This window comes from Malus sylvestris, chromosome 3, assembly GCF_916048215.2.
Source record: "Malus sylvestris chromosome 3, drMalSylv7.2, whole genome shotgun sequence".
Classification (NCBI taxonomy): Eukaryota; Viridiplantae; Streptophyta; class Magnoliopsida; order Rosales; family Rosaceae; genus Malus; species Malus sylvestris.
In genome coordinates this window covers 25,039,237-25,051,906 of record NC_062262.1, presented here as the reverse complement: position 1 = coordinate 25,051,906, position 12,670 = coordinate 25,039,237, and the positions used below count along the sequence as shown (strand labels likewise).

Genomic DNA, 12,670 nt, shown 5'->3' with positions numbered 1-12,670 from the left:
ATTCCCGAATCATATCTTAGAGTATTCTTCCTCTCTAATCGAGGATTAGAGATTCCTTGTTGCGCATTCACTTGCCTTCATGACTAAGTGGCTTAACCCCAATTATGCCGTGGACATCCGTGAATGGGGTGACTTTGACATAATCAAAGATTAAGTACTTAGCCACAAGACAACGACGATGCCTCAGGTCAAAGGACTACTTACATTATTCCAACCATTAGAGTTACTTGCTTGACATGTGAGTAGACCTTCATGCAAGTACTCTCGTTCGATTGTGTTCAGTGAATTCATTCCCTTAATGAGCACCTACATACTTGTCTTAGTGTCACTACACAAATGGGATGAGACTTTCCATTCTTCCATTTGAAGTGGACACAGTATGTACCGGTCTAAGCATTGTCAATGTCCCTCCGACAATCTAATGACCAGGAACCTTTTTGGACATAATGGTTATGTGAAGGTCTCTGTAGTCTAACATCATTAGATTAATTCTTCAATCGATCCATTGTCCATGGATTCATTAATAAGGACATATATCGATTATTGAGATAGTCCTAATTAGTATCTTTGCCATTTGATGTATAAGAGTCATCCATACATCGATTCATTTGTCCTGAAAGGTTTCTTCCAAAGATTGACTTTCAGGGCATATTTCCAACAATTCATATGAGCTTTACCCTTGTGGCAGTTTACATTTTCGAAGCTCGGGCCTGAATTATGCCTTGGACCCTGATTGTAAAACCGGACACCATTATTCTTGCCTTTCTCGTTCTACTGGCCTCGCCTGTGGCCACATCCTTGTTTGTAATTATTACCACGAGAGGATCTGGTGTTCACTTTAAGGGAAGTAACATTCACTTATGGGAATGGCGCCGATCCAGTAGGTTGGGACTGATGATTTTTCATCAGGAGCTCATTGTTTTGTTCAGCCATAAAGAGCACCGATATCAACTGGTTGTACTCAGTAAAGCCTCGTTATCTATACTGCTAGTGCATGAGCACTTTGGAGGCATGAAAGGTGCTGAAAGTCTTTTCCAGCATATCTTCCTCAATGATGGTCTCCCCACAAAGCTTCATCTTGGAGCTAATTATGAACATTGTAGAGTTGTAATCAGCAACTGACTTGAAATCTTGGATCCTCATATGTGTCCACTCATAACGAGCCATTGGGAGAATCATCGTTTTTTGGCAATTGTATCTATTTCTCATTGCTTTCCAGAGGGCTAATGGATCTTCAACCGTTATGTGCTCGTTCTTCAATCTTTCATCAAGGTGGCGACGAATAAAGATCATGGCCTTCGCCCGATCTTGAGATGATGCATTGTTTCCCTCCTTGATGGTTTTTTCAAGATTACCTACCTCCAGATGGATCTTGGTATCCACTATCCAAGTAAGGTAGTTCTTCCCAGTAATATCCAGGGCAACAAAATCAAGCTTTGCCAAGTTTACCATTTTCTTTTTCTGAAAGAAAAATGAGATTTGTAAGAACTTGCAATAATATGCATTATGGAGGAATGTAGTGTTAAAACTTTTAGTTCTTACAAATTTTTCATTTTGATCTTCAGACCAAAATGATAAGTACTTAAAACTTCAGGCTCGATATTTACATAATTAATGAAGAATGCGATTGTACCAAACCACTCTCATTGAAACAATATAGCATAGGATGAGCGATTATACTGCACCACTCAAGTAGTAGGAAAATTTAAATATGCAAAGCAGGGTGGGCGATTATACCGCACCACCTAAAATTGCAGTAAAATTAAATCTGCTGTTCAAGATGGGCGATTGTACCGCACAATCTTTGATTGTAGTAAAATTAAAATAAATAAACACTGGGTTAGTAATCAAGAGCTATACCAAACAAGAAATAAAAAATATAAGTAATTGTTATATTGAGAATTACGAGAAGGCATAGTGCTAGCACATCAACCAGGTGAGGCAGAGGAGGAAGAAGAACAATAAGATCCTTGGAGGAAGTATTTTTCAAAAGCGAAGGGAAATAAGAACTGGTTAGGGTTAGAGAGTCGTGCTGATAATGTATGATATTTTTTTTAAACGAGATAATGTGTTATAAATAAGCAAAAGTTAGAGAGATAACATTTGCTAGTGATAGAAGCGAAGCGTGTGCAATGTATCACACTGTTTAGTTTCGAAACTATAACATAAAATGATTGCAGGAAAAGAGAGGGAGGGAGATATATTGATATTATTGCTTTCACTTCTTTTCTTTGTGTGTGTTGTGATCACACACAGAGTGCTATTTATATAGAGCCACATCCATGAAAGAACCCAAAAAAAAAAAAAAAAAGGAAATGATTGCCTTTTTGAAAAACATCATGCAACAACAATTACACTACTATTCTCAAGTCTTCCTCACTTTTAGCTAAATCATGTGGCCATTCATTCCCACAACTTTTACAATAAATCCGTCATTATTTTTGTAATGTCATTTTTTCAATCCAATCATTTTCCCAAAACCCCTACTGAATCTTATAATTTTCTCTAAGTTTTGTCACCTTCCTTATAAAGTTGGATCATTGGTTACCGACCTTCTCAAGATCCACCCATTACTATACGATTGTTTCTTAACTAGTGTGATTGAGTTGATGGCTTCGTTGATTCAAGTTGTTTTTTTAACAAACGATATTATCAATATTAAGAGGAAGCGGTGGACTTAGCCTTATAATGGCCTATCAATAATGCGGAGCACTATACATTTCTCCATTTAATTGAATGAGATTTTTTTAGAGATAAATCTCTATTTTCTCGAGTTAACCAAAAGAAAAAGATTAATTACGTAAATTTCAAACCAATTTTTTTTCTTAATAATCAGTTTTAGCTTTTACTCCCACCTTCATAAAACTAAAGCATAAGCATTTTTACTATTATTCTAATTTTCTAAAAAATAACCATCTCGATTTCATATATAAATAAATATAAAATATTTGAAAAAGACCTTCTTTCATAAAATGGAAAGTACTTGCATCTTCGGGATCTAATGCTACACCGCTCCTCAATACCATAGGACAATTTTTTAACAAAAAAATTCATAGACTGATAGTTAAGTATCATTTTCAGGTTGGAAGAGAGAATAGAGGAGCAAAACAAAACAGAAGTGGAAAGCGTCGGCAATGAAGCAGGAACACCAACAAGCGCGCACTCATTTCTTTTCTGATTGGTCTGCCTTTCACCAACGCGTGGGACGGTGTTTTCTGCATACCCCATCCCTCTGGATCATAAAAAACAACATTAAAATCTCTCACCGTAGTGCCCAAAGGCAAAAATACCTAAAAAGGAAAATAATACCCAAAAGGATATTATATTTGAAATACTACTTACCTTCACAAAACACAAAGTAGTATATAACGTGTTAACAATATAAATGAAGTGAAGCTAAAAAAGTATATCATTTGTTCACTGATGTTATTACACATAGTATATCCACTTATGTTCTCAGTATATGAAAAATTTCTCTTTAGTTAGATTTTCTCGTTCTATCTTGTTAGTTTTATTTTTTTATACTACAACATTTCAAAATATTCAAAATTGTTTACTTTTTAGTTTAACATTACAAAATGAGACTTAGAGGAAATTATGACACATGGTAGATATGTGTTTAACCTTATCACCCTTGATGAATCATTTCTTCATTTGGTTTCATTTCTCCTACTAATATATTGTACAATAATTGAAATTGTTTATTTTCTAATTTATCATTACAAAAAGAAAATGAGAGCCGAAAAGGTACAATGAGAACTTTCAAATGAGAAGGTTGTATTTATGTTGTTATATTTGCTCATGGAATACAAAACTACAGAAGCTTTCCAACAAGCTTCAACCCACACCCGAATTTCTCTAGATTATTATCCTTATCAATATTCCTTCTTTGTCCTTCAGAAAGTTTGGTTCTATAGCAGCAGCAGCAACAGTATAATCTCGATTGATGAACTGATTGTCTTTGGGTCTTGGACGGATCTTCAATTAGAGCCACAGATTTCAAAATTTCAAGCAAATCGCTTTGACTTTGGAGCTAAAGAGCCAAAGGTGATGGGAAAAAAGAGCGAACCCATCTCAGATTTTTCTTTATTTTATTGTTGCTCTTTTGGGAACCCTGTCATTTTTTTGGTTCGTTTTATGTGACTTTTTTAAGGATTCAAATTTCGAATTTTGTTTTTGGAATTCTTTGGCACGATCTTGGTTGCTGTGCTTACCTTTCCCTGTTTTGCTCCTTGGATTCCGTTGGTAGAATATAATCTATCTGTGTAGAAAAGTAGGTAGCTTTATTGGATTGTGCAAATATCTTTGCATTATTGTTAAAGGGTTTGCTTGTTATTAAGTTTGGAGAAGCTTACTAGAAAAGTGCTTTTCTGGGGTTTCTGGCTTGTTTTGGTTTATGTGAAGGATTTCAAGGTAAGGTTTTCTGGATTTTGAGCTTTGTTCAAGTGGTTTTTGTTCTTTGAATTACAAGAAATTTTTGTTTAGTTTTATATCTTGCATTATTGGGCTTGCTTGTTTTTAAGTTTTGGGTTGTGGGTTTTGGAGGAGCTTACTGGAAAAGTGTTTTTTTGGGGGGTTTTGGCTTCTGGGTTTTGCCTGTTTTTTGGCTTAAGTGACGGATTTCAAGGTAAGGGTTTCTGGGTTTTGAGCTTGTTCGTGTGTGTTTTGATCTTTGAATTACAAGAAATTTTTGTTTAATTTTATATTTTGCTGAAGTTATAGGTTTGTGTACTCTCAGTTTCTTGTGTTGCTTATTTTGGTTTGGGGAGGTTTAGGGATTGAGTGGTTCTTATGAAAGTTCCTTCGATGAATGTATGGCTTCTAAATTCTATATTTTTGAGAATTGTTGTTTGTTGCTGGACATGCTAGGATTTAGTTATATTTGGGGGTCTCGTTTTAAGCATCATAGAACGTTACAATTTGTATTCAACTGATGCCTTGAATTTTGACTAAAACATTATGAGTTTCTAATTTATGCTGTAATGACGCCTTGGATTAACTAGAACTGTACGAATTTCTAATGTATTCCATAAGGTGTTCTATTTCGAATTGGCTTTATATGTTTTTAGTGTAAAATTGTTCAGTTTAGCTAAATATCTGAGCTGGGTCTTTGGAATTAACTGGGTGGTACTTTCCAATTTTAGACCTATAATTTTGGAGTGACTCGAGTTTTCTCAGAAAGATCTTTGTTGTGCTTTGCCAGGTTAACTTCCTAGGTGTTTATTATCATGGATTCTCCTCAATCTGTTGTGTCTCCATTCAAAAGCTCTGTTGCCGAGCCTGAGAAGCAGTTCATTTGTACCAATGGGCCTGTATCCAATGGAACTGATGCCTACATAGATAGTAACTCAGAGAACTTCATTGGTGTTCTTGAGGTTTACGTTCATCAGGCTAGGGACATCCAGAACATCTGCATATACCACAAGCAAGATGTCTATGCTAAGCTATGCCTGACGTGCGATCCTGAAAAAACAGTCTCCACCAAGACCATTAACGGTGGTGGTAGAAATCCAGTCTTCAATGACAATGTCCAGCTCAATGTTCGGACTGTTGATTCCTCCCTCAAATGCGAGATTTGGATGCTGAGCAGGGTCAAGAATTATCTTCAAGATCAGTTGCTGGGGTTTTCTTTGGTGCCTTTGTCAGATGTCCTCGTTAAGAACGGGAAGTTAGAGAAAGAGTTCTCTCTTTCTTCAACTGATCTGTTTCATTCCCCAGCAGGGTTTGTCCAGTTGTCCCTCTCGTACGCTGGAGATCTGCCAGAAGTAATCTCCCTGGCCTCAAATCCTATTGTGCAGGACTCGGAGATAGCTGAGTCATGTGAATTAGATAGGTTAGAGTTCCCAGATCCGAACATTGACAATGAAGACCAGAGGATGGTTTCAGAGTACATTAAGATCCCATGTTCTGAGTTTGAGTCTCAAAGCTCTGAGAGCTTTGTCACGGCTGACACTGAAACTCAGCCTAGTTCCGAAGTGGGTGTTCATGCTGTAGAAAGCTTGTCGACTGCTACTATTGAGTCTGCTCATGTTCGGAAGCTTGATTCTCCCCCAAGCAGCGTGTCAACTAATGGTGTATCATCTGCGTCGGGTCATACAAGCTCAGAGTCATATGATGCTCCATCAGCTTTGAAATCTCCAAATCACGAACAAGTTTCAGCTTTGGAAGAGAAGAAAGTGGATAAAGATGGTGAGATTAATTCGTCTGATGCGGTGCCAAGTTATACATTTGAGAAGCCTACTGTCACAGTCACCGTTCCAGAGCATACGGCGGTGCAGCAGGATTTTGTAGACATGTACATGAAAAGCATGCAGCAATTCACTGAATCTTTGGCAAAAATGAAGCTTCCTTTGGACCTTGAATCACCAACCAGTTCAGGAAACTCGAGCACTGATCAGAAAATAGAGACACCAAAGAGCAGTGGTTCCCGTGTGTTTTACGGTAGTAGAGCTTTCTTCTGATCTTTCGTTTCACTTGTTCGGAGGGGAAAAAAAAAACAGGTGACTCTAGATTTTAGATTTCTAGTACTGATGTATAATAATGCTCTATGTATTGTGTTGTTTCCCTTTCTATGTTGAGGTGCTTTAGATGACACGAAAATCTTGACATACCGGTTACAAGCTTTTGTTCCATCACCAACCTTGTATTAGTATATAAGAACTTCTGTTACATCTTTCCTCTTTGTATCTACTTTTAATTTAACCTTAATTATTGTGATATCGAATTCCGTCTAACTACGTGTTAATCATGTTTATAAACATGAGTTATGTTGTGTGATTGAGCTCAAAATTTTGAAAGGTGACCAAAAGAATACAATTTGGTTAATCTTCCATTAAATCGTTCATTGCCTTTACAAGTTGAAGTTTTTGTGCCCTATGAAATTTGGGTGAAATCATAGGCTCTAATTATGATAGCAAAGGTAAAGTATAATTCAATTACGTAATTAGTGTAATCTCTCTGACAACTGCTAATGTTAGTGAGAAATATTTCAAGAATCAAAGTGTAGAAAAAATCCCTCGCGGTTATCAATCGTCAATATGAGGTGCAATAATAGTTGCGTCCCGAGTTTCTTATCCTTCACGATGGTGCTTCGAGCGTTTTTTACTGTGAGCTTATATCGAAATTCTGGCATATAAACTTAGCAGCAGAAGCAAATGCTGCAAATAAAGGGAAATTTAGATGCATAATATCGAAAAATATGCATTACAACATCAAGGGGAAATTTAGATGCATAATTTCAAAGTGGCACTTCAATTATTTCATGTGCTCTGAGGTTAATATGCCTCCTGCAGATCCAAGCAATCTGACCATCGTCTCTGTACCGCACTCTCCACAAACCAAACTTCTCGGCAATATCCTTTCCAGTTGAGCATTTCCGGTCCCTTAGGAAATCCAGAACCCATTGTTGTGCTGTTCTCTGATCTTGCTGGATATCTCTCGAGCTTTCTGCAGCCCTACTTCTGTTCCTTCCCTGCCCAAGTGCCGCAGCTCCCACTGCACCGGCAGCAACTGCCCCTGCAGCTCCATAAAGGAGGGAAGAATCAGCCAGGTGGGCGACTTCCCTGCTCAAATCCGGTATCATTTCTCCCATGCCTGCGGCTAGATGTGCTCCTATCTTGAGAGCAAATGTAAGCAGTTTCATGAACTTTGTGGTGTACGGTGCCAAAGACTTCACGGTCCTGTTGTCAACCTGCATCAGTTCGCACCCCATTTGATCTTCAACAACATGCATTTCTCGTCGAAATTCGCATAACATGTGCAGTCGAATAGCATTCATGCCGGGAACCATATTGGTGATCAATCTCCTCGAGTAGTTTTCTGTTCTAACAAAGTAGAACATATTCGGCACTTTCCTCTCTTCAATTTGGACATTGTATGTCACAAGGTAATTCACTTTGCGATGAAGCTCTGCAAGGAGTCTGTGCTCGTAATATCTCAACCCTTGGATCTCCTGTTTCAAGTCTCTGATTTCTTGCTCAATGATCTTCAGCCTCTGCAAAACCGCTTCAACCCCCTTGGCAATTCCACCGAAAGTTGGATCAACTTTGTCAGCCTCGTCACTTGTGGATAATGTGTTCTCCGGGTTGCTCTCGGGTGGGATTTGCAGTTCCTGAGCAAGGTTGTATAGGTCATGATATCTCCGATGGAGCACTTCACGGAAGTCATCATCTGATAGGAGGTCTCGGGCCAGATCAAAACCAGGTCCTAGAATTTGTCTTCCAGAGTCTGAGATTGGATCCCAGGTATGCTGGTAATCATACATGCTGTCTGCAGGAACAGAAAGTAATGCCTGTTTTAATTGTTGCAACGAAACAAATTGCGTCTTCCTGTATCTTGGAGGAGTGAGATTTTGCACGCATTCTGGCCGTATGACATTTTCAGTCAAGGTGATACCGTTACAGAGGCTATGAATTGCTGGGATTATAAGCTGCTGGATAACCCTCAGGGTTTCTGTCAGGTTGTTGGTGGAGCATGCGAGGATATCGATGTAGTAACCCAGCTGTCCTCCCAGTTCTACTCTGATATAGATTCCATTGATAGTTATCGAGATCAGGTACTTCTCAAGGCTGTAAGTCGCTCCGTGTTGGTTCTTCAAGGCCATGATTCTGTTATGCAGATGCACCTGGGTTCACAAGCATATGAAATTTGATAAGAACAGATAGAACCAAGGGTAACTTGATGAATGTTCAGCCCATTGTAACCGTGGAATCGCTAGTCTCAAGGTACATTAACCGGTACTGGTTTTTATTGAGTAACATGACTCATAAATCTAAAATAGTTTGGAGACAAAACTAGACAAGAATCGAAGAGAAAGTTAAAAACAAGGATTAGGGAAATTCTTGCCTGTAATCGAGGAAAGAAGCCGGGTGTGAGGAACATGTGGCTGGAATCATCACATTCAAGATGCCTCCCGGCATAAAGGGACTCCGGTCTGCTTAACTGCCATCGTTGTGGCTTTCCTCTTCCTTCTTCAAGAATGGAGGGGATCAACAGCAAAGAATTTCGGTCTGAAGGGTCTTGTTCATAACATAGTTCCAGTTTAAGCATCATTCTCACAAGATCAGTTGCATCCAAGTTCTCAAATACCTTCGTACCCACTCCAGGAATCGGACTCTGCAAGCTTCCTCTTAGAATCTTCTCCAAATCTTTCTTGCTGATGAATCCATTGTTCTCATTGGAGTTTCGACTTCTTACATCTAGTCTTATTAGTTGGCCAAGCACCTCGCCGCAGAACCACTCACAATCTAAGATCAGAAACCCGAGCTCATCAAAATAAATAACCTCTCCTATGTGGTGAAGGCAAGTAGCAACAACCCGCCTCCTCGTTTCCACCTTCTCTTTGTTATCGTGTCTTGATCGGACTCTTAATGATGGAACCTTAACTTGGCATAGCTCGTTGAACTCCTTCCACTGCATTGCTGGCTTGTTGTAGTTCTCCGATCTCCAATCTGATAATATTTGTGTCAGATCATTGCACAGCTGATAGATTCTTGGGACTCTTTGGAGAACTGTCTTGCTTGTCTTTAGAAGGTGATGAGTGAGCTTACTCACTGATGCTGATGATCTTGCATCAACTGTGAACACCGTTGCATAGAAGTCAACAAATCCCTGGAACTTGTCTCGCAATTTTTGAATCGAGTTCACTGCAACCTGTAAGTTTTGTGACGGTTGATTGATTTTGTCATAGTGCGTGAGTACAACCGTGACATTTGGTAGCATGCATTGCTGCACTGCTCTTCTAGAGTTTGAGACTATGAACCTGAGCCAGTACTGGAGGTCCTCTTCTATCTCCATTGAGTTTTTCGGTTCTCTGTTGTTTGTTTTCCTGAATAAACTGGATACGATGACAAAAAATGACGCACTGCCATGCCCCGGGAACATGAGATCATGAAGAGAATAGAATTCATGCTGCCCAGCAAGATTCCATATTGAAATCTTTGTGTTGTCATCGTCTTTGAAAGTCTTAATCTTCATTCCAACTGTTCTAACAGCTTGCTCAACCGGGTTCACTAAAGATAGTACTTGGTCCACGTACAGAAGCTTTGAAGAAGACACACTCTGCAATATGGAATTGCACAATGTAGCTTTACCTGAAATCGAAACCCGAAATTTTTTATGAGATAAAATACAGTTGAGCCAATACAACTTTATAAAATAGTTGATAAACTTTTTAACTTTCACAATTACCTGCATATTCCTGCCCACAGAAGAACACTCTACAACTTTTCGGTACTGTAAGTGGCATGTCTTTAAGCAAATCCATTTCCGGTTCAGGCTTCCCATTCTGCCCGAGTCTTTGATAGACCCCATCTGTCTTTCCTGAATTCTGCAGCGGCGTTCTTGCAAGATCAATATTTTCAAGCCAAGGATTTACCTGCAATGTCTCCATGATTGCCTGCAGAACCTGCTCTCCTTGAACACCTTTGCAGCCCTGTAACGATAAGTGTCTCAAGCTGGCGTTCTTCTCCAAGCTTTTGAAGAGTTTAACAAAATCATCGGGCCTTAAACTCTCATCATCGAATATCCCCAACCGCGTCAGACTTTCATTAGTTGTCAGCATCTGTAAAATTGCTGCAAGCCCCTCCCTTCCAATCTTGGTTCTTCCACCTCCAAGTGTTACCGATTTTAAAGTAATGTTTGCTTGATATTGCAAGGCAGAGAACCTGCTCAAAGGGCAGAGTAAATGCTCAACTCCGATACCTCCAAACGCGTTCCCATCTAAGCACAAGCACTCCAAGCTCTGGTTTTTGAAGAGTCCAGCTGCTACATACACAACCCCCTTGTCTTTCAGCCAAGTTTTCGACAAGTTCACCTCTTTGAGGGTCTGGTTCTGTTCCAAAACCCACCGAAACTCCTTAGCCCACCTTGATTTCAACCGCACTCCAGTAAGGTCGAGGGACTTAACCGTTGAGTTCCACCCGAGAGCACAGGCAACCCTGCAAGCGCCCGAAAGGTCGAGCCTGTAAATCCTAAGCGTGCTGTTTTCGGGTAGAAACTCAACCACCTTCGAGCTTCTTTCTCCGTTTTCTCCACTCCAAACATGGACTTCCATGGACCTATTCCTTGCTAAAACTGCAGAAATAAGTGGAGTTGCAGTGATCGAATTCGAGTCAAATATTGTCAACACCTTCAGTGTTGAGTTCACTTCAATCATCTTCGAGAGCTCCTCTGCACCTTTCGACCCAATAGAGTCTTCCCATATCTGCAACTCCTCCAAGCTCTCATTGACCTTAAGCGCAGAAGCAAGAAACCCGGCTCCAGCAAACCCGATACCTGATTCCGAAAACATAATCTCTTTGATCACTTTGTTCCTCTTCACGATCTCACACAACTCTGCCAGGCATTGTTTGTCAAATCTGTTTCTCCGAAACCCCACTTGCTTGATGCTCAAACTACTCTCAAGCAACGCCGAAAGATGGCGAAGCTGCTGCACGTCCCACTGAACCTGGTGAAACTCCAAGTTCATCAGAAGTTGGTTGGTTTTGGATGTTGCTAAAGCTGTGAGGAAGTGGGAGAAGAAAGAGAGGCTGTCGTTCGAAACGTTGATGTTGACGGAGTTTTCGGTTTCCTGGAAGCCGAAGGAAGAGGGTTGAGAGAGGTAGAAGGAGATGTTGTGGAGGCTGAGGCTTTCGGATTCGATGGCATCCAGAAGCCATTGGAGATCCTTGAGATTGTTCTGGCTTGTTGCCATTGCTAAACGAAACAAAAGGTCCAAAGATTTGTTTTGTGAAATTGTGATGATAATATCAGGATCAAGATCATATCAGTGACACTTTCGATAAATTGGTCGGTAAAATAATAAGAATTCGTAGTTAATTAATTGGCAAACCGCGTATTCTTTCGGTGTAAAGGTCCAGCTTTTGCCTTTTTATGGTTCATATATTCTCAACTTCTATCTCAAGGTATGTAGCCTTTAAGCCACCTTGTTTCAAAAGGTGTTGTATGAACATTTCTCTCCTTGTTTTGCACTCACTTTATTTCATTGGCACGGGATGCCACCGTAACAGTATACTTCTTTTCCATATGAGGGGGTCAAGTCTGGTATATATGATTGGACTAGATAGGATAACATATTAGGTTCGTAGAAATGCAAACTAACTTCCAAATTTTGTCCAAGTTGAAGTTAGAAGGTGATTTAGTCATGAAGGAAACTAGGCATCACGTTCTGACCCTTCCAGTCCTACCATTTTGTGGGATTTAGAAGGGATACATTTCTTTCATGACTAATCCATATAATTTGATCCTAATCACTAAACGTAACATGAGTCTTCTAAACCACACAACATGTGATTGTATGCACCGCAAGATCGATGCACTATGCTCCACTGATATGTTGATCAAAACAGTCTATACAACTTTTTTTTGTTCCATTAGATGATTTCGAACTCTGAACCTAACTTAGTCATACACATTATCTTACCGACTTCATCACTAGGCTTGTAACATCCCACATCGTCCAGGAGAGTGGATCTTGTAAGCCTTATATGTATATTCTCATCCCTACCTAGCACGAGGCATTTTGAGAGCTCACTGGCTTCGGGTTCCGTAGGAACTCCGAAGTTAAGCGAGAAGGTGGCCAGGTCACTCCCATGATGGGTGACCCACTGGGAAGTTGCTCGTGAGTTCCCAAAAACAAAACCGTGAGGACGTAGTCGATGCTCAAAACGGA

The 12,670-nt window shown here is 39.8% G+C and overlaps 2 protein-coding genes across 4 annotated transcripts; one reads left to right on the top strand and one right to left on the bottom strand.

Annotated features, from left to right (window-relative positions):
* The first annotated feature begins 3,792 nt into the window (after positions 1 to 3,792).
* Positions 3,793 to 6,734, top strand: LOC126614441 (uncharacterized). 3 transcript variants are annotated; one of them, XM_050282113.1, is made up of 2 exons: positions 3,793 to 4,047; positions 5,204 to 6,734. In XM_050282113.1, the coding sequence occupies exon 2, from the start codon at positions 5,229 to 5,231 to the stop codon at positions 6,459 to 6,461; it is 1,233 nt and encodes a 410-aa protein (XP_050138070.1). In that variant the 5' UTR covers positions 3,793 to 4,047; positions 5,204 to 5,228; the 3' UTR covers positions 6,462 to 6,734. The 3 variants fall into 3 exon arrangements, with proteins under 3 accessions (XP_050138070.1, XP_050138071.1, XP_050138072.1); XM_050282114.1 differs by lacking the exon at positions 3,793 to 4,047 and adding an exon at positions 4,067 to 4,413; XM_050282115.1 differs by lacking the exon at positions 3,793 to 4,047 and adding an exon at positions 4,424 to 4,627.
* A 430-nt stretch (positions 6,735 to 7,164) lies between these two features.
* On the bottom strand, positions 7,165 to 11,924 carry LOC126614439 (protein TORNADO 1-like). The gene is made up of 3 exons (XM_050282111.1): positions 10,189 to 11,924; positions 8,845 to 10,091; positions 7,165 to 8,623 (listed from the first exon to the last, which is right to left on the bottom strand). The coding sequence occupies exons 1-3, from the start codon at positions 11,690 to 11,692 to the stop codon at positions 7,238 to 7,240; spliced, it is 4,137 nt and encodes a 1,378-aa protein (XP_050138068.1). The 5' UTR covers positions 11,693 to 11,924; the 3' UTR covers positions 7,165 to 7,237.
* Positions 11,925 to 12,670: the final 746 nt, after the last annotated feature.